Below are 24,570 nucleotides of genomic sequence, written 5' to 3' on the forward strand. Positions count from 1 at the left end.
GACTGACCATTATTGCTATCTCCTTGAGTAATCCACAATACATAGCTGCTTAAAATAAAACTAGTGGAAATGCACAGCACCAAATAAAATTATCTGTTATGATCAGCGTATTTTTTAGTATTTATACATTAGGAACAACTTAGAATCTCACTGGTTAGGACTTTAATTTTGGCGCTTTCGAAGAAGAATCAGTTAAGAGTGAGGATGTGAAAGTACTGTGAGACGGGGTGATAAATTTCAACAAGTTTAGTTTCAAAATGTTCATACCCTTCATTTACCATAATCCTTTTTCAAAAAAAAAGTTTTTTATTGTGTATATACACATACATACAAACACATAGACACATTAAACACACACAAATAAAATAAAATTACATATAATATATAATTGGGAGAGTGGATAGAGTGGCAGGCCTGGAGTCAAGAAGACCTGAGTTCAAATCCTGCCTCAGACATTTACTAGCTGTGTGATCCTGGGCAAGATCCTGTTGTCCTCAGTTTCCTCACCCGTAAAATTATCTAGAGAAGGAAATGGCAAACCATTTCTTTCACCTTCCTCCATGCCAACAAAACACTAAAAAAGGGCTAATGAAGAGTCGGACATGACTAGTCAACTAGAACAAATACACACACACACACACAATGGACATATAGTCTTCATAGTCTACTTTTATACGGTGTAGTGAGTACTTAAAAGTGTATTTGGATCAACGATTTGTGTCACTGTAGGGAATTCCTTCTACAGTCACATCACAACCTCTCTCTGACTCTTGCCTAATGCATATAGCAGTTAAAAAACTTGCTCAGCATCACCCCACTAATTAATGTCAGATTGGATTTGTACCCAAGTCTTCTTCACCTCAAGCCCTGTATTCTACGTGCAACTTCATACTGTCTCAGAATGCCATATAGAGATGCAATCAAGGCAGCGTGAATCTGTGTATTTACTTATAGTGACATGAAAATTTGTGCTAACTTTCAAAAGAAATCCCCTTTAATTATGTGAAATGGAATTTCGTGGAACAGAACTGTGTAGAATGGAAATTCACTTGTACTATAGCATATAACTAAATCTATGCACTTGTCACTCTGGATAGCCTTGTAGGGCTTTCCAGTGGGTGGTAAATAGAGAGCAGTAGGCAAGGCAGGGGTTATTTCTACTGCCTTGATAGGAGCTATATTGTGTAAGCCTATGAAATTGTTAAGACGTTAACTTACACAGCATTGTCAGGTAGGCGGCTCCTGAAAACGGCATTGCCCTTATGAAAAAGAAGAACCAAGCATATGATTTGCTTGGGACCACCCCCTGCACCAGTCAGAGAACTCAGTGACAGCTCGACTAAGTTGGGAAAGAAAACACTTTGATTCCATATATATATATATATTTTTTTTTTCCGGGGGAAAAATATGGTTTAAAGGACACAAGATTTAATAGTCATGGGTGGAGTGGAGGTGGGGGAAGAAATATTTCCTTAAGCTTCAAGGGAAGAAAAGTTTTTGAATTTTCTTTAAAACTTTGTTTAAGTTTCTAGGTATTATTGTTATATTTTTGCTTATGTTGCCCAATTGTGAAAAATATGTAAACAACAAAGAACAATTTAAAGAATATGGGAGGAAGAAAAAACAAGACTTGTGAATTTGAAGAATGTCAGATAAATAAAAAGGAACAGAGGTTCCTTGAGTGTCAAGAGTGGGTGCTTGGTGCTGGCACACATGGTTAGTTTTTTAGCACAGAAAAATGTTGGAATGGGGCCCAGTGCAGGGGAATAGAAAGGCCCAAAGGGGTCATCTTGTCAGAGCCCACTTGCTTGTCCTACAGGAAATATTCCTGAATTTGTTTGAGTGTGTGTAATGAGTGTAACAACTTCCTGTTGGGTCTGTGAACTTTGTTCCTTTAATAAACTCCGTAATGAGATGGACAGGTGATATTTCATCTATTGACATTTAAAAATTCAAATTAGTGGGTCAAGAAAAAAATAGTCTAAATTTTAATCTGGGCCTGGAGTCAGGAAGGCCAGAGTTAAAATTAAGCCTCAGACACTTATTAGCTACTCATGTAGCAAGTCACTTACCCTCTGACTCAGTTTTCTCAACTGTGAAATGGGAATAATCATAGCAGCTATTTTCCAGGATTGTTGTGAGGATCAAATGAGATATTTGTAAAAGGCTCAACACAATACCTAGGACATGGTAGATGCATAACAAATGCTTTTTTTCCCTTTCTTACAAGAGGATAGTAACACCAATAGCCTTTCTCCAAACTTAGATTTCGGTTTGACTTATACAGTTTTCATAAAGGTTTTCACTGATTCTTGAAAGACAGTGGATAATTTAATATTATTCATAGATCTTCACAATCTGCAGCTGAAGAAAAAAGTACCCAGATTCACGAATCAAAGAACTTACCACAATGTAATTTTATTTTTTTTGTCTTATTTAAAAGTTTAGTGATTATCCAAAATAGTTTCTAGGGGTGATCAAATATCTATATATAAATATCATTTTATGATAAGGTGATTATCTAAAACCTGATCTGATCCTATAAATTTCATTCCCTTTATTTTGTGTATGACACATAAAATTGTGTGTGACATATTTAAATTGTTTTCTACCCTTCAAAGCATTGTTATATCTATTATCTCATTTTGAGATTCTCAATCTAACAATCTAACAATTCCACATGACAGATAAGGCTTGTCAGATGAAGAAATTGAGGCTCAGAGATGTGAAGCTGCTTCCATGAGGTCACAGAGAGATCTGGCAAAGGAACTAGAGGAAGAGCTCAGGTTGCAAGTTATTACTCTTTCCACTGGATCATCAGCCCATCAAGCAATGATCTTGTGTTCAGGGAGAAAATGTAATTTTAATTCTCAGAAATTAGGAAGAGTAAAACAATGGAGATGCTTTTTGAGAAGTTGTTAGGTAAAACACACCCATGCTGACAAAACTCCTTTATAATTTACAATGAAAACATTTGTACTTTGTAAAAATTTGAATGATGAACAGTGGCAGGGAAAGTACAGTGAAAGCCACACTCGCTTTTAACTAGAAAGACTGGATATGAATTTTAACTGTCACTTTTTATCTGCTTGACTTTAGGCAACACATGCAACTTTTTGTCGTCTCGTTTTCCTAACTTATAAAATAAGGAGATCAGGAAAATTATTAGAAAATAATAATAATAATAAATCTCAAAGGTCTCTTTTAGCTCACAATGTATGGGGTACTGTTTGTGACTGTTTGGTGATGAGAAGCATACTTTTTTTTTTTTTTTAACATGAAGCAATGGTAGAATATGACCTAGGGGAGGGAGACTGGCGAGCCAGAAAAGGTCGTATGGGAGAGCTCATATACTTGTCCAGAAGCAAGAAATTTGTCACATATATGTTTTATATATATATATATATATATCATATATGTTATATATATATATATATCATATATACACACACATATATATATATATCATATATGTGCCAACTTCAGATATACTATAAATGTACTTTCATTCATTATTTTAGGGTTAGAAAAATAGCTGTGTGTATAGTGTCTAATTTAAATAATTTTATTCAGTGTCTAAACAGGCCCCCTAAAAAGGTTTTTTTCAGCAATCTCCCCTTTCCAAAACAACTTCAGAACATAGACCCATAAGCATAGGTGTGCATCGAGCATGTTAGGTCCATAAGAATCCTTAGAAGTCATTTCTATCAACCTTATTGTTTTAAAAATGAGGGAAACACCAGAGGGAATTCTCCAGGTTTGCCAAGCACTGTAACTCTTTAACCCATGTATCTTGAGTCTTTGATCAGGCAGAACAAATCAGTTTGAAGTAGTATGATACAATGGAAAAAATAATGGATTTGGAATCAAAGGAATTGGATCTGTGTCCTGGATTTGCCACCTAATTCCTGTGTGAACTTGGGCAAATTATATCACATCTGTGAGGCTCACTGTCTTCATCTATAGATTTGGAAAACTAGATGACTAAGGAGGTCACTTCCAGTTCTGAAACTAGGCTCTGATGATGAAATGTTCTGTAACACAAAACCTGATCACATATTAGGAAATCACAATCTTAAAACATTTTTTCTTTTATTAAATAGACATGACCTTATGTCCTTTTGACCAAGTGGACATTAGGAGCAAAGTATCATACCATACATCAAAAATCACTTTGAATGACTCAGCAACTCCATTTCAACTGTCATTATCCAAATAAAAATTGCTCCATAGTGAAAGGCAAGTTGGTGTGCCTGCAGAATCTGGGTAACACGTGGGGTAATACATTTTAACATCAAGTTGTATGTGGAAATTTAGACAAATGGCTCACATTGTCAACAATCAAACTCACATGGTTAAAAGCCAGCTTAGTGTGCATAAAATTGTCCTGAGATTTATTAGAAAATTAACATTCATAAAAATTCTCCTGTAGTATTTTCAAGGGGACTATTAAATTTGAGAAGGAACATTTTATAGGAAAAAATAGAAATTTATGGATAGATGAGATAACATTTGACTGATGCTTTACACGATAAAAGGAATGTTTATTTCTTAAACAAGTAAAATCAATGAACAAGTATTTAGTTTTTAAAAGATACATAGTAGGTTCTAATAAAGGAGATACAATGAAAAATAAGGAACAGTCCTGCCCAGAAAGAGCCAGTAAGAGAGGTAAGATTTTGAACATCTAGGTATAAGACAAAACAGAATATGGCAAGTCCCTAAGAGGACTTATGGAGGAGATTGCCTGTGAAGAATATCATGAAGAATGGGTTGGATTCAGTTTGTAGTGATGAGGGAGAGAACATTCCGGTCAATATCATGGCATAGTTAATGGAATGAATGGAAGGAAGTGTGGGTTTTATATTTGGAATTTTGCTTACTACAGTTTGGCTAGAGTACAGCATATAAGAAAGAGAATGGTATGAAATTCAACTGGAAAAGTAGGTTAGGTGAGATTGTGGAGTAACTTGAAGGCCAGAATAAAGGATTTGGAACTTAATGATTAGGGAAAAAGGAGTCACTGAAGGTTTTTTCTCTTTTCTTTATTAATTTTTTTTTTAGTAGAGGATAGATATAGTTAAACTTGTGTAATAGAATGATTTATCTGGTAGTATGTAGGATAACTCAGAGGGGAAATAATGAAGAGTGAGAAAAGTGGTAAGAAAAAAAAAACCTATAAAAGTCCATCCAAGAAATGATGAGGGCTTTGACCATGATGGTAACAGAAGGCATGGAAAGGAATAAACCGAATTCGAGAAGTTTTTCAGAGACAGAATTGATTCAGGGCTATGGATGGTTAGCCATTTTTTTCCCCTCACAATTTCAAGCAGTCTTGAAGAATGGTTGTATCATTTTATTTCATAGCCCTCCTACCTGTATGTTACTATGTATATCTTCCTTTAGCCCGTTTGCCATTTACTGTTTTTCTCTTTTATTATCTTTGCCACTTTAATGGGTGTGAAATAAAATCTCAGAGTTTTAATTTTCATTACTATTATTAGTAATCTGAAACATTTTTTGATATGGTTGTTAATAGCTTTCATTTCTTCTTTAGAGATTTTTGTCTATAGCTTTTGATCTAATATCCTTTAGAAAACACACACACACATTCCACCATTTTCCTGCTTTTCTTCTCTTAGGTATCCCAGTATTAATCTGCATCATTTATGGGACAATATAGTTTTCTGCATATCAAACCTAAATTCCCCAGTGTACAGCCCATCTATTTTTATCTATCCGTGCTGCAGTAGAAGGAATGGTTTGATATGCTATATATGCCTAAAGCAAGTCTTTCAGCTATAAAATCAGAGGTAGAGGCTGTATTATAGGAAACAAACATTTTTGATGAGGGAAAATGCTGCATTTAGTCAAAAGAATCATTGCATCAAATTCACTTGAAATATTTTGTGAAAGTGTTTTATTCAAACCATTATAATATTATATATTGCAAAAGATTTCTGGAGAGTTGTTTAGTCTTTTTTGTCATATCAATAGCATTGTATTTTGTTTGACTCTGCAATATAGGAAAAGTATATGAGATGGGTTTTTTTTGTGTTTCATTTTTGTTTTTGGTCTGGAGAAGCAATCATCTAACTCCTATAGCCATAGGAAGCAGCAAAGTTATGTGTTGCTACAATACTTAATAATAAATGTTTCTGAGACTCCATGCTTGACATTTTCATGTCAATCAATGAACCAAAAAGGTATTATTCAAGAAATAAATCAGAAAGCACACTTTTATCAAGCACCTTGCTAAGTGCTAGAGAAACGAAAAAAAGAAAAGAAAACTCCTACTTCAAGGAACTTATAAGATATTGGTGAAAATTTTATGTACACATTGAAGTTCATGAAAAATGTATGCAAAGTAAATATGGAGTGATTTTTGGAGGTAGCAATAGCATCTAGAAGGACTGATGGAGCCTTGTGTAGTAAGTCGCTTTTGAGCTGCACTGTAGAGGATGCTGTGGGTTTTAAAAGGCAGAAGATGAAGGGCATTTCAGGTGTGAGGAGCAACACGTACAAAGACACAGAGATGAAAAATGGAATGTTATGTATGAGGAACTAGAGGGTTAGTTGCCAGATCAGTTTAGCTTAACCATAGACTGTGTGGAAGCAATACACAAGAAGCCTAGAAACATTGGCCCTAGGTTGTGAATAGCTTTATATGCTAAGCAGAGATGTTTATATTTTGTTGTAGGGTCAATAAGAAACTTATTGAGCATGGTTATACCTGTGCGTTAGGTAATAGCAAAATATCAATGAGATGACAGGTTATGGAGGAGAGTGTCCTAAGGCAAAAAGACCAATTATGACTATGTTGTCATATTCTGGATAAGAGGTGTTGAAAACCTGAACTAGGGTGGCAGTTGCATGAAGGAGACAGATAGGAGAGACTTAGTGGAGGTACACGATCAGCAAGATTTGGCAACTGATTGACTACGTGTTGAGGCAGAGTAGTAATTCTGAGATTATGTATCTGCATGTCAAGGAGCATGATTGTGCTCTGAATAGAAAAATAGAAGTTAGGAAGGATGAATTTTAAAGGAAAGATAATGAGATATTTCAACATGCTGAATTTGATATATCTAGAATGTATTTACTTTAGTATGTCCTCTAGGCAGCAGGTGATTAAAAATGGAGATCAAGTTTGAATATGTAAATATGGAACTCATGTAGAGATACTTATCTAACCTATGAGAACTGATTGAATCTTTGAGATAGATTGTCTATAGAAAGAAGAATCAGGACAGAGTCTTGGGATATACCTGCTACTTTAGTAATGAGAACTCCCCATTTCTGGAATAACCTCCTTACTCACATCCACCTCTTACTTTCCCTGGCTACTTTCAAGACTCAGTTTATATCTTATCTTTTGCAGGATACATTGTTAGTCTTCAAGCTGCCCTCCCCTCTGAAATCACCTCCCATTTACTATGCATATTTGTTGAATGTACCTAGTTATTTGCAAACTCCATTAGAATATGAGCATCTTGAGGGTAGGGACTGTATTTATCTTTCTTGGTATCCCCAGTGCTTAGTACCTGGTACATAGTAAGAGCTTAGAAAATGGTTGTTGATTAACTGCTTATACCTACACTTAGGGACCTGAGCATGGGTGATAAACTAGGAAAGGGGACTGAGGAGGAATGGTCATATGGGGGGAGAATCAAGAGATGTGGAGTTATCATCTAGGGGAAGAGTGTGTTCAGTAATGTCAAGTGCTGCAAAAGGAAAGAAGAATGAGGAATGACAAAGGGCCTTTGCAAATGTATGCCTATGACATGCTAGAGCTTGTGCACATCTGTATTATGCCACACATGCAAAAGTTCTCCATTCACACCTGCCCATTCACTTGAAATAAATTATTTTGGATAGTCATCAGGGAATACTTCCCAGTACTTCATTACTCACAAAACTATGTACTAGATTTGTTTTTTTTTTTAGCTTAAATGAAAAGAAAGGACACATTTCTTAATAATGCAATTTGATATAAAAATATGCTGGTTTGCATCATAGAATAATGGATCTTGAGCCAGGAAGGAACTCAGAGACCATCTAATCCAACCCTACTTTTACAGATGAGAAAACAATTGGTGGTCCTGGGGAGTGAAATGACTTGCCCAAGATCACATGAGAAGTCAGTTGACCAGTTGGGATTTGAACCCAACACCTTTGAATCTAGAAATTCTAGATTTTTGCTGTTTTTATTTTTATTTTTTTTTACTATATCATGCTGCCTACATTACTCTGGATTCAAATTCTTTGTTTCTTTCTCTCATATATATGCATAAATAGTATCACATTATTTTAGTACATATATACATCACATATACATATACATTTGCATACATACATACATACATATATATATATATATATATATACACATGTACACACATCATAAAAATAGGTAAGTTTTTCAGTGGCCAAACTGCTTTTAATTTATAAGCCAGAGAAAACATGTCAAATATTCAATGTTCTCCTTAGACATTGTTAAACATGTTGCCTAATTTTAATTTTTCAGGATGAATGTCAAAATTATATTCGCGTACTCCTGGTAGGTGGTGACCGACTATTCACTTGTGGAACCAATGCTTTTACACCAATTTGCACCAATCGAACGGTATGTACTCATCTTGCTATTCCACAAAATAATAGCTTTAAACAAAGAAAAATGAACTTATAACACATAAAATTGAAAACAACATATATGAAAAGGAATCATTGTTTTATGTCAGGGGTTTTCCACCTTTTAAAGTATGGAGACTTTTTTTTTTTAACATAAAACCCCATAACACTTCTCCATGTGAGAGTATTTGCATTATTAATATCTTTAGGGAAAAGTAAAAAAAAAAATGACAAAATGAAATACCTACTATGCAAGCAGATTTTTAGAGCCCTTTCAATAACTTTGTGTTCTCTTAGGAGATGGTTGAGAAAACCTAGTTTATATGATGATGCCAAAGATCTGAATTTTCTTGAATGCCTAAATTTTAGCATGGAACAATGAAAACACATAGGTAATCTGACTGAATTTGAAAAAAGAAATCTCAATATATTGCATTTTTAACAAAATTGTGCAATGATTATAAGACTTTTATGTCTTTGAAATATCTAAGCAAGTGGTTTTCTTTATCAAGGGGAAATAAAGTTATAACAGCTATATATTAACTATGTATGTGCAATATAATATATCTCATTTTCCTATTTTAATGAATGGTACTTCAGAAGTTTCCTTGCCAACCAAAGATATATGGAAGGCAAGGGCTGCACCAGTTTAGTACATACAGGCTAATTTGTAAAGCATCATAGAAGGCTAAAAGCAATTTTGACTTAAAAAAATCAGTTGAGGAAAAGAGTCCTCCAAAGAACTTTTCATGAGATAGCCCAGATGTTTGTAGTTGAAACTGAAAGAAGCACAATTTTTTTGTTGTTGTTGTTCAATCTTTTCAATTGTGTCTAACTCTTTGTGACCACATTTGGGGTTTTCTTGGTAAAAATACTTGAGTGGCTTGCCTTTTCCTTCTCTCACTTGTGTTAAAGATGAGGAAATTGAGGCAAACAGGGTTAAATGACTTGACCAGGGTCACATAGCTGGTAAGTGTCTGAAGCCAGATTTGAACTCAGGAACTCCCTGATTCCAGGCCTGGTGCTCTATCCACTGTGTCACCTAGCTGCCCAAGAAGCACAATGGATTAGCCCTATTGGCATTTTTATAAGTATATATCTTCATCAGTGATAATATTAGGACCATTCTTTGGTACTCCCTGATGCTACCAGTACCTAAAGATGCTATATAAGGAAGTGGCAATTAAAAGGATAGAATCAAGAGCAGCTGACCCTGGGAAAAATAGATAAGGAAGTGTTGCAAGCAACACAATTTTCAGTAACTTCAAGGATTGATTTTCAAGTTATCTCAGAGAGAAAAGAAGATTCCAAATGGACAAAAAAGTAAACATATGGTACTTTAAAAATTTTTGTACTGCAAACCAGTAACCTGGAAGAAACGGACAGCCACCAAAGCATTTGTTTCCTTGCCTATCTCTATAAAATATTTATTAGATTTATGCATCGAGCGTATCATTGATGAAAATAAAAGGCAACTTACAACTTTTACAATAGATTTCTAGAGTAGGACATAGCGTTGTCAACTGAGAGGAATAGAGAATATTAGAGCCTTCTTTGATATTGTTTACCGATTTTAAAACTATTTTACTTAATCATAAAATTTCATAAAATAATTCCATTATTATCAATATGTCATGAAAATGTTATCAAAAACAACAACAAAAAGAACTATTTATACAAAGATTTTCATTGCACCAGTGAAATCTTTAAAAAAAAATGGCTTAGAGGCAGCTAGATGGTACAGTGGATAGACTACCAACCCTGGAGTCAGGAGAACCTGAGTTCAAATACAGCCTCAGACACTTGACAGTAGCTGCATGACCCTGGGCAAGTCACTTAACCCCATTGTCTAGCACCCTCCCCCTCTAAATGGCTTAAATATGCAAAAGCAAAGGGTAGTTAAATACTGGTATATACATTAATATAATGAATACTAAGATACAATTAGGATGAAGAGATAGTAGATATACTCAAAAAAGTGGATAGATATGTGTGAAATAATACAAAGTTAAAAAAAGCAGAATCAGAAGAATTATAGTAACTATGAACATGAACAAAGAAAGATGTGTGAATGAATTGAAAAACAATATTAATGGAGATTGAGACATGTTGATTGAAAAGCTATTAGCAATGAAACTAATTAATTTGAATGGAAATGGTTAATAAATAAGTTTGGTTGTATTGATGTTAATGCTATTTTTAAAAATAAAACATTTTTTACAAATGTATTTTATTTGGTAGAAAAAAAAAACACAGCTTTAACATTTATCCTCAAAGAAATGTCTCCCATACCTAGAAAAAAATTATTCATTACTATGAAAGTGCAAGGGAAATAAGTTTGTTCAGTTACCTGCAGGATACTGGTATGTGGCACAGTATAAAATGGAGTAAAATGCTCAATCAAGGTGTGTGTCACAGTCTTAAAGGATGTCTTCTCTGGGGCACCTAGGTGGTGCAGTGGATGGAGCACCAGTCCTGGAGTCAGGAGGACCTGAGTCCTCCAGAAACTCTTTTCTGGAATCCAAACAAAAGAATAGTTGATCTATTGATGATGAGAGTCTCCAAATGTTTCTATTTACACAAGATTTTTACTATGTGAATACTCCGGTCTTTGCAAACTTCCTCAGCTAAATCCCCAGTAACATGAAAGAAATTGGTCCTTATATAAATACTGGAAAAATGAAGTGGGTGAAAAATGCATATTGTCAACATAGTGAAATGCACCTAGAAGTGTAGCCCTTTATTCTATCATGCATAAATACATGTATAGATGGAAAAACTCAAATAAATGTATTTATAACCTTGGATTAAATTTGGGAAATCATGCAATGGCAATGATTCTAAACTACCCACTTTTATTTCTCCCCCCCAAAAAATGTCCTCTTTATTTTTGATAATCTGTTAGAAAACATGGAACTTCATGATCTAGGCAGAATAAAAATTACTGGTAACAAAAAGGGGCCATGAATAGATGCATGATTGGTGTAAGGTTGTATTTATTTTCAATGGTGACTTCTAAAATAGAAATTTTATAAAAAATATCAGTCAGGATATACTGGAATGGAAATCGAAAATAGGAATGACAGACAACAGTGTAATGTTGGTCATCCTGAGCTATTGACAGCACCAGAGGAAGGTCTTCAGCTTGTTGGTCTATGATGCGTTAATAATGCGTGGATCCTCATCAAAGAGGTTCTGCCCTGAGGAATTATTTGTTTCTGTCTCTTCTCATCTGTAGTTGAGTAACCTGACTGAGATACACGATCAGATCAGTGGTATGGCTCGGTGTCCTTATAGTCCGCAACATAACTCCACAGCCCTGCTCACTTCTGGTGGGGAGCTGTATGCTGCTACAGCTATGGATTTCCCAGGAAGAGATCCTGCCATTTATCGAAGCCTAGGGGTCCTCCCTCCTCTGCGCACTGCACAGTACAATTCTAAATGGCTAAATGGTAAGCATCAAAATCCCTTTGAATTATCCACCTTATTTTCTGCTTCACAATTTCTGAAGAAAAACTCATTTTTTCTAACAAATGGAAATATGAAGTGTTTGAATATCGAACAAAATATTATCATTTAAGGGCACCACTTGGCACTTTAGTCTTAGAATAGTAAAAATATCACCTACGAGATAGACCTAAAACCATTGAGAATGATCTAGTAGCTAAGATTTATGTGACTCCCAAGTAATAGAGTTAAGTCTGGGTTGGGGATCATCTTTAAATGACTGTATAAGCTCCCTATACTACAGTTTTAAGCAGTTGTTTTATTTAACAATGGCTCTTTCTTAATGATCTGGGAAGGAGAGTAACCAGCCTTTTAATGAGATTTGCAGACACTGCTACATTTGAGAGGAGAGAGGAAGTGATGTTTACAAACCCCGGAGGTGAAGGGAATGTAAGAGATATGAATCTAGAGAGGTCAGAAAAATGAGGAGAAAATGGAATGGTTATTGAGAATCTGCTTGGAAAATTTCATACTATTAAGTCTTAGTAGAAATAGTCTAGGAGAAGGGAACTTTTTCCATAAGTCTTCTGAGCCTGTATCTGAAATATTGCATTCATTTTAAGCCACCTCAGCACCAGAATTCTACAGATAAAACAGAGGCCATTTAAAGAGGAACAACAAAAATGTGATTAAAGGGATAGAGGAATTAACTTAGGAGGTAGAATTGTAGGAGTAAAATATCTATAGCTTAGTTAAGCAGCAATTAACAGAAATATTCAAATGCCAAGGAGATAAAGGCACTATTTTTGTAAAAGGGAGCATAGCTTTAAAGAGTGGATTGCTATTGTTATCAAGGGAAGGAAATTTTATTTTTCAGTCCTTTGTAAGTTTGACTATCCCCTCCTTGCTCCAAATGGTCCCCAAAGATTCCTTTGTCATTTGTGTTATATATATGTATAGATATCATATCTGCATATATATCTATAGCTATCTGCTATCTATCCAGATAGCTATAGACATAGATATATCAAAGTATCAGAAACTGATTTTTCTGGAACAAAGTTATTGTGTCTGAATGAGGAGGAGGATTTTCATCAGTCTTGGTCCCCTTGTTGGAGGAAGGTGTATGTACATACACACCTATATGTGTATATGTATATATTTTGCTCAGGATTAGTGCTTTGTTGTTTACATAAACTACTTGAATCAAAAACTGAAGTTTTCTTTTAAAAGTCTCCCTTGTGAAAGAGAATGCTCTCATTATTAAGTCCCCATTAAGTTGAATTGTTCTGTATTACATCCAAAGGGCAAAATGAAATGTTCCCCTAAACAGAAATGTTTAACTAGATTTTCTTTAACACTGTCTCTGTTAACTGGTTTCAACTGTACCCATAAATACTCTATTGGTATTCACATTTTGGCCCTGAAGCTTTCATTTACTTAGGTCTAAGTTGTTCCTTTTTTAAGTTGTTCCTTTTATTTTCCCTGTCCAAGAAAAAGTTTAAGCTTAGAAACAGCCTAAAGTGCTTGTAATTAAAGCTTTCTAAAATTAAGTCAAATAAAAGGGTAGGTGCAATGCTTATCTCCTTCCCACTTACTCTCCATCCCTCGCTTTAGCTATGAGACTTTTGAGAGTATTATGGAAAAGTCATTTGAGCTAAGCTATTAATTGTAGTGTCCATTTGTTTACAACACTTGGTTTATAGCCACCTAACAGCAAACCAGGTTATCAAATACTGTCACTCCAACAATGGAAAATCTTTTCTGTTGAGGAGTGAGGTGATGAAATGAATGCACAGTGGAAAGGGAAAACAGTCATGGTTTGATTTTCTAAGTGATTAAATATTATATTATATGCTGCATAATGCTAACAATAACTTGTATTTCTTTCATAGAATGGAAAAGTATTTCTTAAGCTCTTACTATATGCCAAGCACTTGGTAAGTGCTGGGATATGAATAGAAAATGGACCCATCCCCTATTCTCTAGGGACTCAGATTCTATTTGGGGGAGGTAATACATAAAAGAGAGTTCATATCTATGTTCAAAACATGGCAGTTGGAAAGGTCAGATTTTGCTTAGGAAAACAATTTTTTTTATTAATTTATTTTGATTTATCAATAATCACTTCCATATGCTTTTGAGCACATAATCTGATATAGGCTATGCATTTACATTCATATTAAACATATTTTCACATTAGTGATGTTGTAAGTAGAAATTAAAACCAATAGGAGGAACCATCAGAAAGAGGAAACAAAACTCAAAAGAAGAGAAAAAAAATAATTTGGCTTCCATAGTTCTTTCTTTGGGTGTGGATAGCATTTTCCATCACAAGGCCTCTGGAGATGTCTTAGATCCTTGTATTGCCAGGAAGGGTTAAGTTTATCAATATTAGTCATCACACAGCATGGCTGTTATTGCGTACAATGTTCTCTTGTTTCTTCTCACTTCACTCAGCATCAGACCATACAAGTCTTTCCAGGTTTTTCTGAAGTCAGCCTGTTCATCATTTCTTATAGCACAATAGTATTCCATCACATTCATATACCACAACTTGCTCAGCCATTCCCCAATTGATGGGCATCCTCTCAATTTCCAATTCTTTGCCACCACAAAAAGAGCTGCTATGAATATTTTTGTACATTTAGGTCCTTTTCCCATATATTTTAGAAATGAGGCCTTTATCAGAGAGACTGGTTATAAAAATTCTTTCCCAATTTTCTACCTTCCTTCTAATCTTAGTGGCATTGGCTTTGTTTGTGCAAAAACTTTTCATTTAATGTAATCAAAATTATCTATTTTGCTTTTCGTAATGTTCTCTATCTCCTGTTTGGTCATGAATTCTTCTGTTCTCCATAGATCTGACAAGTAAACTATTCCTTGCTCTCTCAGTTTGCTTATAGTATCAGCCTTTATATCTAAATCATGTACCCATTTTGACTTCATTTTGGTACATGGTGTGAGATTTTGGTCTGTGCCTAGTTTCTGCCATATTCTTTTCCAGTTTTTCCAGCAGTTTTTTTCAAAGAGTGGGTTCTTATCCCAGAAGCTGGGGTCTTTGGGTTTATCAAATAATAAATTGCTATGGTCATTGACTACTGTGTCTTGCATACTTAACCTATTCCACTGATCCACCACTCTATTTCTTAGTCAGTACCAAGCACTTTTGATGATTGCTGCTTTATAATACAATTGAAGATCTGGAATGACTAGACCACCTTCCCCTGAATTTCTTTTCATTAGTTCTCTTGATATTTTGGACCTATTGTTCTTTCAAATGAATCTTCTTATTACTTTTTCTAACTCTATAAAATAATTTTTTGGTAGTTTGATTGGCATGGCACTGAATAAGTAAATTAGCTTAGGTAGAATTGTCATTTTTATTATATTAGCTCGGCCTACCCATGAGCAACTGATGTTTTCCCAATTATGTAGTTCTGACTTTATTTGCGTGAAAAGTGTTTTGTAATTGTGTTCATAGAGTTCCTGGGTTTGTTTCAGGAGGTAGACACCTAAGTATTTTATAATGTTTAGAGTAAGTTTAAATGGAATTTCTCTTTCTATCTCTTGCTGTTGGGCTTTGTTGGTAATATATACAAATGCCTATGATTTATGTGGGTTTATTTTATAGCCTGCAACTTTGCTAAAGTTGTTTATTATTTCAAGTAGTTTTTTACTTGATTCTCTAAGTATAATGTCTTCAATGTCTTTTTCTTCTCTTACTACTAAAGCTAATGTTTCCAGTATGATGTTGAATAACAGTGGTGATAATGGACATCCTTGTTTCACCCCCAATCTTATTGGAAATGCTTCTAGCTTGTCCCCATTACATATTATGCTTGCTGAAGGTTTAGATTCATGCTATTTATTATTTTAAGGAAGACTCCATTTATACCTATGCTCTCTAGTGTTTTTAATAGGAATGGGTGTTGTATTTTGTCAAAAGCTTTTTCTGCATCTATTGAGATGATCATGTGGTTTCTGTTGGTTTTGGTGTTGTTATGATGGATTATGCTGATAGTTTTCCTTATGTTGATCTAGCCCTGCATTCCTGGTATAAATCGTACCCGGTCATAGTGTATTATTCATGTGATAAGTTGCTGTAATCTATTTGCTAATATTTTGTTTAAAATTTTTGAATCTATATGCATTAGAGAAATTGGTGTATAATTTTCTTTCTCTGTTTTGACTCTTCTGGTTTAGGTATCAGCACCATATTTGTATCATAAAAAGAATTTGGTAAGATTCCTTCTTTACCTATTTTACCAAATAGTTTATATGGTGTTGGAATTAATTGCTCTTTAAATCTTTGATAGAATTCACATGTAAATCCATCTGGCCCTGGAGATTTTTTCCTAGGGAGTTAATCAATGACTTGCTCAATTTCTTTTTCTGAGATGGAGTTATTTAAATATTTTACTTCCTCTTCTGTTAATCTGGGCAATTTATATTTTTGTAAATATATATCCATTTCACTAAGATTGTCAAATTTGTTGACATATAGTTGGGAAAAATAATTCCTAATTGTTGTTTTAATTTCCTCTTCCTTGGTGGTAATTTCACCCTTTTCATTCTTGATACTAGTAATTTGGTTTTCTTCTTTCTTTTTTTCAACTAGATTAACCAAAGGTTTATCTATTTTATTTGTTTTTTCATAAAACCAGCTCTTAGTTTTATTTATTAGTTCAATAGTTTTCTTAATTTCAATTTTCTTAATTTTTCCTTTGGTTTTCAATATTTCTAATTTGGTGTTTAATTGAGGATTTTTAATTTGTTCTTTTTCTAGTTTTTTTAGTTGTATGCCCAATTTATTGATATCCTCTTTTTCTATTTTATTTATGTAAGCTTTTAGAGATATAAAACTTCCCCTAAGAATGGCTTTTGCTGCATCCCATAAGTTTTGGTATGTTGTCTCATTATTGTCATTCTCTTGAATGAAACTATTGATTGTTTCTATGATTTGTTCTTTGACCCAATCATTTTTTAGGATTAGATTATTTAGTTTCCAATTATTTTTTAGTCTATCTTTCCATGGCCTTTTATTATATATAATTTTTATTGCATCATGATCTGAAAAGGATGCATTTAATATTTCTGCCTTTTTGCATTGGATCGTGCGGTTTTTATGCCTTAGTACATGGTCAATTTTTGTGTATGTGCCATGTACCGCCGAGAAAAAAGTATATTCCTTTCTATCCCCATTCAGTTTTCTCCACGGGTCTATCATACCTAACTCTTGTAATGTTCTATTCACCTCCTTAACTTCTTTCTTGTTTATTTTGTGGTTAGATTTATCTAGTTCAGAGAGGGGGAGGTTGAGGTCCCCACTAGTATAGTTTTACTGTCTATTTCTTCCTGTAACTTCCTGAACTTCTCCTTTAAGAATTTGGATGCTATATCATTTAGTGCATATATGTTTAGTAATGATATTACTTCATTGTCTATGGTGCCTTTTAGCAGGATGTAGTTTCCTTCCTTATCTCTGTTGATAAGATCTATTTTGGCTTTTGCTTTGCCTGAGATCAGGATTGCTACCCCTGCTTTGTTTACTTCAGCTGAAGCCTAATATATTTTGCTCCAGCCTTTTACGTTTACCCTGTATGTGTCTCTCTTTTACAAATGTGTTTCCTGCAAGCAACATATTGTAGGATTATGGTTTTTAATCCAATCTGCTATACGCTTCCGTTTTATGGGAGAGTTCATCCCATTTACGTTTACAGTTATGTTTACTATCTGTGTCTTTTTCTCCATCCTTTTTCTCACCTCTGTTTATGCTTTTCTTTCTCCTTTCTCCTTTCCCCCCCTCACTAGTGTTTTGCTTTTGACCAGTACCTCCTTCTGTCCCACCTCCTTTCTATTATCTCTTTCCCTTTTCTTCCCCTTTACCCTTACTACTTCTTCCCTTCCTTCTATCCCCCCTCCCTTTTCTTTCCCCTTGCCCCTCCTACTACCTATAGTGCAAGTTAGATTTCTATACCTAACTGATTATGTTATTCCCTTCTTGAGCTAAATCTGATGAGAGTAAGGTTCAAACAATGCTCATCCCCCTCCCTTCTTTACCTCTGCTCTAATAGGTTTTTGTGTCTTTTCCTGTAATGTAATTTACCCTTGTCTGCCTCCTCTTTTCTCAGTACATTTTCTTAGCTTAGACTAATCCACTTACTTGGATCCATTTAACCCACTTGATTAAATTTTTTTTTATAGTTACATCAAAGTCAACTTATATCCATCCCCTTTATGTATACTCCTTTAACATGGTATAATAACAATACAGTTCTCAAGAGTTGCAAGTGTCATCTTCCCTTGTAGGTATGTAAACATTTTGCCCTTATTAACAACGTATTATATCTTTCTGTCCCATTTACCTTTTCATGTCTCTCTTGAATCTTGTACTTGAAGATCAAATTTTTTGTTGAGCTCTGGTCTTTTTATTAGGAACATTTGGAAGTCCCCTATTTCATTGAATATCCATCTCCTTCCCTGAAAAATCATGGTCATTTTCACTGGGTAGTTAATCCTTGGCTGCATTCCAAGCTCCTTTGCCTTCCGGAATATCATGTTCCATGCCCTATGGTCTTTTAATGTAGAGGCTGCAAGGTCCTGGGTAATCCTGACTGTGGTTCCATGATATTTAAATTGTTTCTTTCTGGCTGCTTGCAGTAATTTCTCTTTAATCTGGTAATTTTGGAATTTAGCTATTATATTCCTTGGTGTTTTCAATTTGGGATCTCTTTCAGCCAGGGAGTGGTGGATTCTTTCTATAGTTAATTTACCTTCAGGTTCTAGGACTTCAGGGCAGTTTTCCTTTATGATTTCCTGAAAGATATTATCCAGGCTCTTGTTTTCATCATGACTTTCAGGTAAGCCTATAATTTTTAAATTGTCTCTCCTGGATCGATTTTCCAGGTCAGCTGTTTTACCCATGAGGTATTTTATGTTTTCATCTATTTTTTCATTTTTTGATTTTTTTGATTTTTTTCATTTTTTCACTTAGAAAACCAAACCAGTCATGGTTTGGTTTTCTAAGTGATTAAATATTATATTATATACTGCATAATGCTAACAATAACTTGTGTTTCTTTCATAGAATGGAAAAGTATTTCTTAAGCTCTTACTCTGTGCCAGGCACTTGGTAAGAGCTGGAATATGAATAGAAAATGGACCCATCCCCTATTCTCAAGGGACTCGGATTCTATTTGGGGGAGGTAATACATAAAAGAGAGTTCATATCTATGTTCAAATCATGGCAGTTGGAAAGGTCAGATTTTGCTTAGGAAAACAATTTGATAGATCATGAATGCCCAGAGAATCTTGAGGAATGTTGGCAGGGCAGATTGCACCAAACCAAGACGATAGTGACTTCAAGGGTTAGGGTGGAGTAGGGTTCTGGGATACATTCAGTAGAGGTAGGCTTATAGAGATCAGTATCTATAAAGCAAAGGACGTTCTGTAACTGATGGCAATTGAGCCATAAGGAGTGGTTGGGGGAAAGGATGTTTGTAGCTTCCCTCAGAAACAGTAGGTATTGCTACTCTGTCTTCCTTCTATTCATTGCGGGGTTGGGAGTAAAGAAGGGGAAGGTCAGTCTTTCTGTCTACACCAAGAAGGTTACTTCAAACCACCGTAGAGGGTCAGAAGTCCCTATCCTTTCATCAACAGTCATTCCCAAGTTGTTCTATCCCACATTTACTTAGATTGGACATTCTGTTTCTTGCCTCTAAGTCTGTAATCCATTTGCCACCTGGTCTTTCATTTAGTTTTGAATTCTCAAAACCAGTCTTCAAAAAATCCTAACCCAGATTTGAATTCTTGCTTCTGCCTCTGACCCTAGGGCTGGTCTATTTCTCTGGCCACCTCTCCAACCTGTATACTCGGTCACCGTATCTGCTATTGTGATCTTGCTCAGGCTGTGTCTCTGAACACCAACTCTAGCTTATCTACACGAACCCTAAACTTTGCCATTCCCTCTTGGTAGTCCTGGCCCCATGAACTCTGGCCTTTGATTTTTCAAATGTTCTAATAATGCTTATGTGTCATTTCCTTCTGTATGAACTGTCTCCCTTGTTATGACATCTTTCATATGTACCGTAGTGCCTGAAAAAGCTTCATTCACTGATATTGTCTTCTCAGATTCTCTGGTCTACTGCTTTTCATGTTACAGAACCAGGGAGATTATTCAAGCCTATCTATGTTACCATTTAACTAATGATATTTGCAGTCTTTGAACACAAATTTAAACATTATATGTCTTTTCTTTTAAAAAAAAAGGCTTATGGTTAAGGGAAGTAATGGGAAGATCTTTAATAAAACTAATAGATGGGCTAAGTAGAAGTGAGAGTGGAGCTTGTCTTTCATAAAGCAAAACCAATAAGAGGGTAACAGAAAGAACCCAAGAGGATCATAGAAATACAAAGCCCATGAATGGGTGATTAGATGATAATATATCCTAGTAGTGGAAAGAGCAGAATGAAGATATGTGTTAGAAATGGGGTTTTACATATTAACACCTTTGAAATTAAGAGAATAGCTTGTAGGGGAAGGAAAGAGAAAATTTGGTATCTCCTATTTGATTTGGAAAATGAAAGAGTAAAATGACATATAGGTATAGATAGAAGGAGTGGAGAGGGTAAAATGAATATAAATGAGAATAATAACATAATTCAAGGAATTATGAATTTAGTAGAATAGAGGGAGGGCTTTGATCAGGTAAGCTTAAGGAAAACAAATAATTGATCTTAGGTTATGACTTAAGAGATAATGAAACACATCTCTGCAGAGAGGTGGGGGCATATGATTGCAGTAAAATATTTCCTACACAGTCTGATGAGGTCACTTAAAACAGTTATTGCTTAACTTTTTTCTTTCTTTTTATTTTTCAAAGGTTGAGTTCAACTCTGGGGCCATTGTGAGGTTTTGTATGCAGAATTAATTATGATATAAAAATAAAAGGCATTAGCAAAACTTAGTTTACAATAAAATAAACATCATAGTACTCATCACCCAGGTAGCAGTTGCCTGTTCATCATTTTAAATAGCCTTATCTCTGAATTTGGCCTTATCTGGTTTCACCACCTCCTCCTTCCTGTGTTGGAAAGAAAATTGCCTCAGCAAGAGGTAGTCTGGAGAAAAGAGTCTAACTAGCATTACAAAGGATAGTCAGTTGAATTTTTGTGCCCACCATCACTTTTTTCCCTGAGAAATTCCCAAAATTATTTAGCCATACACAGCTGGATTTTTGTAACCTAGCTTGCCTCTTTATCCTGAGAACAGTAAGAACTTTTCTTTGAAAGCATCCACATAGCTAATGTAATAAACCATACTCACATGGAGTCTACAAATGTTTTCAGTTTTGCATTGTCCGGTCAAGGAAACATATCCAGAGAGTAAAATCCATCTTTATATAGCCTAACACTATTTTTAATCTTATGAAGGGAAGAACAAATAAGAGGTTCACTATTACCTCTGAGACTCTATGCCAAAGAAAGGCATTTGATTAAAAGTACGCCTCTGCAGGCTTTGTGTCTTTCAAATGGCATGTGGATGTACCTGAAGTTTCTTATGTATTATGGACCCACTGGGTAGAAAGTAATATTGGTGATAACTGTCAGCACAAGAATTTCACTGCTAATAAGAATATTCTTCAGCCCAGCCCAAAATATTTTAAAAACTTTCCACTGGGAAAATGAACAAATTGCCACTTACCAGACTCCATCTTCAAAAACAGAATAAATTCCTCCTGCAAACTGGATCTAAAGAGAATAGATAGGATATGATATTGTACTTCTATTTAATAATCTTTTTTCCTGAAGAGTTGAATTTCTGGATTTTTTTAATTGAAAATAGTTGCAAGAAAAAGGATTTGATGGTGGCTTTTATGGCAATTTAGATTTCTAACAAAACTTACAGAAAATGTTTTACAGCTTCGTCAATCACAGATGCTCCTTTGAAACTGTAGCTGTCACATTATTTATATGTGAGTTTTGACAAAATTAAAAATCCTGGAGTTATTATTCAGAAATCCTAAATCATTGTTTAAACTCCTTCTGTCAATAAGAATCTTAGAAGAATGAGAGTAGTGATAACAAAATGAATCAGCTGTGTTTTGGAATTGCAAGGTTCAGAAGTGGAATAATGGTAGAGAATGCAGAGTAGAGAAAGCCTTTCTTACTTTTCTCTCGGTATATAATAGTTCTCAATACAGAGGCATAATTTTTGTTTTGTTTAATGAACTCTGCCAAAAACTGGGAGATTCTAGTGGTTTAGTTACATAGCAGATGAAGTATAGATACTCAGATTAAAAAATTATATTATAAATGAGCAACACAATTCTTAGTCTAGCTAAGTGAGGAATAAAAATTTCTAATGTTCTATAATATAGTATATTCTCCTGGTGATGCCATGTGACTGTGAATCGTGGAATAACAAGACTTCAGAAAAATTATATTTGCAAATTACCTAAGCACAAGGGAAAGATGCACTATGGCTATGGGATATTCCCATTAAATAACTGATATGTATATGGCACTTGAAGGATTGAAAAATGATTTAGATATATTGTTTCCCAAAAACTCAGTGAGAAAGGTAATACAGGTGCCATTAACCCCTTTTTGTAAATGAGGAAATATCTATACTATACAACCTATACTGAGAGGTCAAGTACCTAGCCTATGATCACATACTGGCAAGTATTGAAGTTAGGATTCAAAGTCTTGAATCTAAGGCTAGCACATTCTCTAAAATACAGGGCTGCCATGATGCCTCTTGGCATACTCACAATGACTTTTATGCAGTAGATGATAAAAATGGCATCATCAAAGATATGTTATGTTTGGAAAAGGATGAAGGCTGGCTACATAGCAAGAGTGAGCATTGAAAATAGGCAAAATGTGTTTTGTCCTGAAATTGGCAATATATTAAAACAAAATGGAGGAAATATGTGTTGGTGGACACATTTTGGAGGATTTATAAAAGTGTAAAACATTCCAGCAGGGTGAGAGGGCATAGATGATTTATAGTATGAACCATTAGAGGGAATGCCATGCCAATTAGATCACTCAAAATATTGAAGGAAAGGTATCATCTAGATACCAAATATTATTGCAAACTAATTTAAGTTCAAAGAAGCCATCAATTTTCCTTCTACTATTTTTGTCTTTAATTATTGCTTAATTTGTTTAAGGGACAGCATAACTCATTTTCAGTGAACCAAATGCTATAGGAATCAGGAGATTCACATCCTTTTTCTAATGATTGACTCCTGATTGGTAAGTTCTATTTCTTTTTACTCTAAAGTAACCAATTACAGAGTTAAGGAAATAAATGAAGTTCCATGTCACTGGAACATTTATTAGTTCCAGTTATAGGAAAAAAAAAAAACACCTGTCACGTTATGAAGCTCTGCACTAGGTGTTTAATGGAATATCAATAACAACAACAACAAAAATCATAGTCTTCTTGCTTTGAATTGTTTAACAGACTAATTTGAGGGACCAAACTTACACATCTTTTTTTTTATTTTATTTTTTTGCCTTTTGGTGAGGCAATTGGCGTTAAGAGACTTCCCTAGGTCCCACAGCTAATAAGTGTCAAGTGTCTGAGGCCAGATTTGAACTCAGGTCCTCCTTACTCCAAGACTGGAGCTTTATCCACTGCACTACCTAGCTGCCCCTAAACTTACTCATCTGAAAAAAAACCCAACAATAACAAGAAAACCAGTGTAAATGAGTCCATGAGGAGCTGAACATGTCAACCCTGTGGGGTCTCAACAAAACAAGTAAAAAGTCACTACAATTAATCAAGGAAACTGCATAGTCGTTCAGAAATCAGTCACAAATGCTATCATTACAGACCTTAGTAGTACACCAAGTGGTCCCAACCCTGAAAACCGACAATCTTTCACTATTCTTGTCTGCAACTTTGCGTTAGGGAACTCTGAAATTAACTTTGTGACTGAGATGTAATTAAAAAGCCTCCTCTCTCATTTACTCTATCATTTGTAAAACACCATATACAGTATCTTACTTTATTCTCATAACAATCCTGTATAGCAGGTGGTATTATTATTATCCCTATTTTATAGATGAAGAAACTATGGCTGAGATAAGTTAAATATGTTGTCCAAGGTCACAGATCTAGAAAGTGACTGAGGTGTTATTCACACTCAGTTCTTCCTGACTCCCAGTTCTGCAATCTGCTACATCACCTAGTGAATTATTTATTTCTCTAGCTCACTGTTTGATGCTTTTGCTCACTCTTGCTCTTGCTTACTATATATTATTGGCTTAGGACTATAAAAATATTTAAAAATGTTTCCCTTTCCACTAAAAGACTTTTTTATTTATCCGTTAACACATTTTTGATGTTTCTAACTTACACACAACACTTAAGTTTATCCCTCCTCTCACGCAGCGAACCATCCCTTATGACAGAAATGGAAAAAAGAAAGAAGAGAACAAAATAGTTTAATAAAACTGAGCCACACATCTACTG

At 34.7% G+C, this 24,570-nt stretch overlaps 1 protein-coding gene across 1 annotated transcript in view; it reads left to right on the forward strand.

The window, feature by feature from the left end:
- Positions 1 to 24,570, forward strand: part of SEMA5A (semaphorin 5A) — a 651,274-nt gene that overhangs the window by 344,112 nt on the left and 282,592 nt on the right. Inside the window, exons 7-8 of the mRNA XM_027868972.1 lie at positions 8,528 to 8,626; positions 11,870 to 12,083. Of these exons, the coding sequence (XP_027724773.1) occupies positions 8,528 to 8,626; positions 11,870 to 12,083 (313 nt within the window). The remainder of the gene's footprint in view (positions 1 to 8,527; positions 8,627 to 11,869; positions 12,084 to 24,570) is intronic.

The sequence above is a fragment of the Vombatus ursinus genome, unplaced genomic scaffold, assembly GCF_900497805.2.
Source record: "Vombatus ursinus unplaced genomic scaffold, bare-nosed wombat genome assembly UNPS02014791.1, whole genome shotgun sequence".
Classification (NCBI taxonomy): domain Eukaryota; kingdom Metazoa; phylum Chordata; class Mammalia; order Diprotodontia; family Vombatidae; genus Vombatus; species Vombatus ursinus.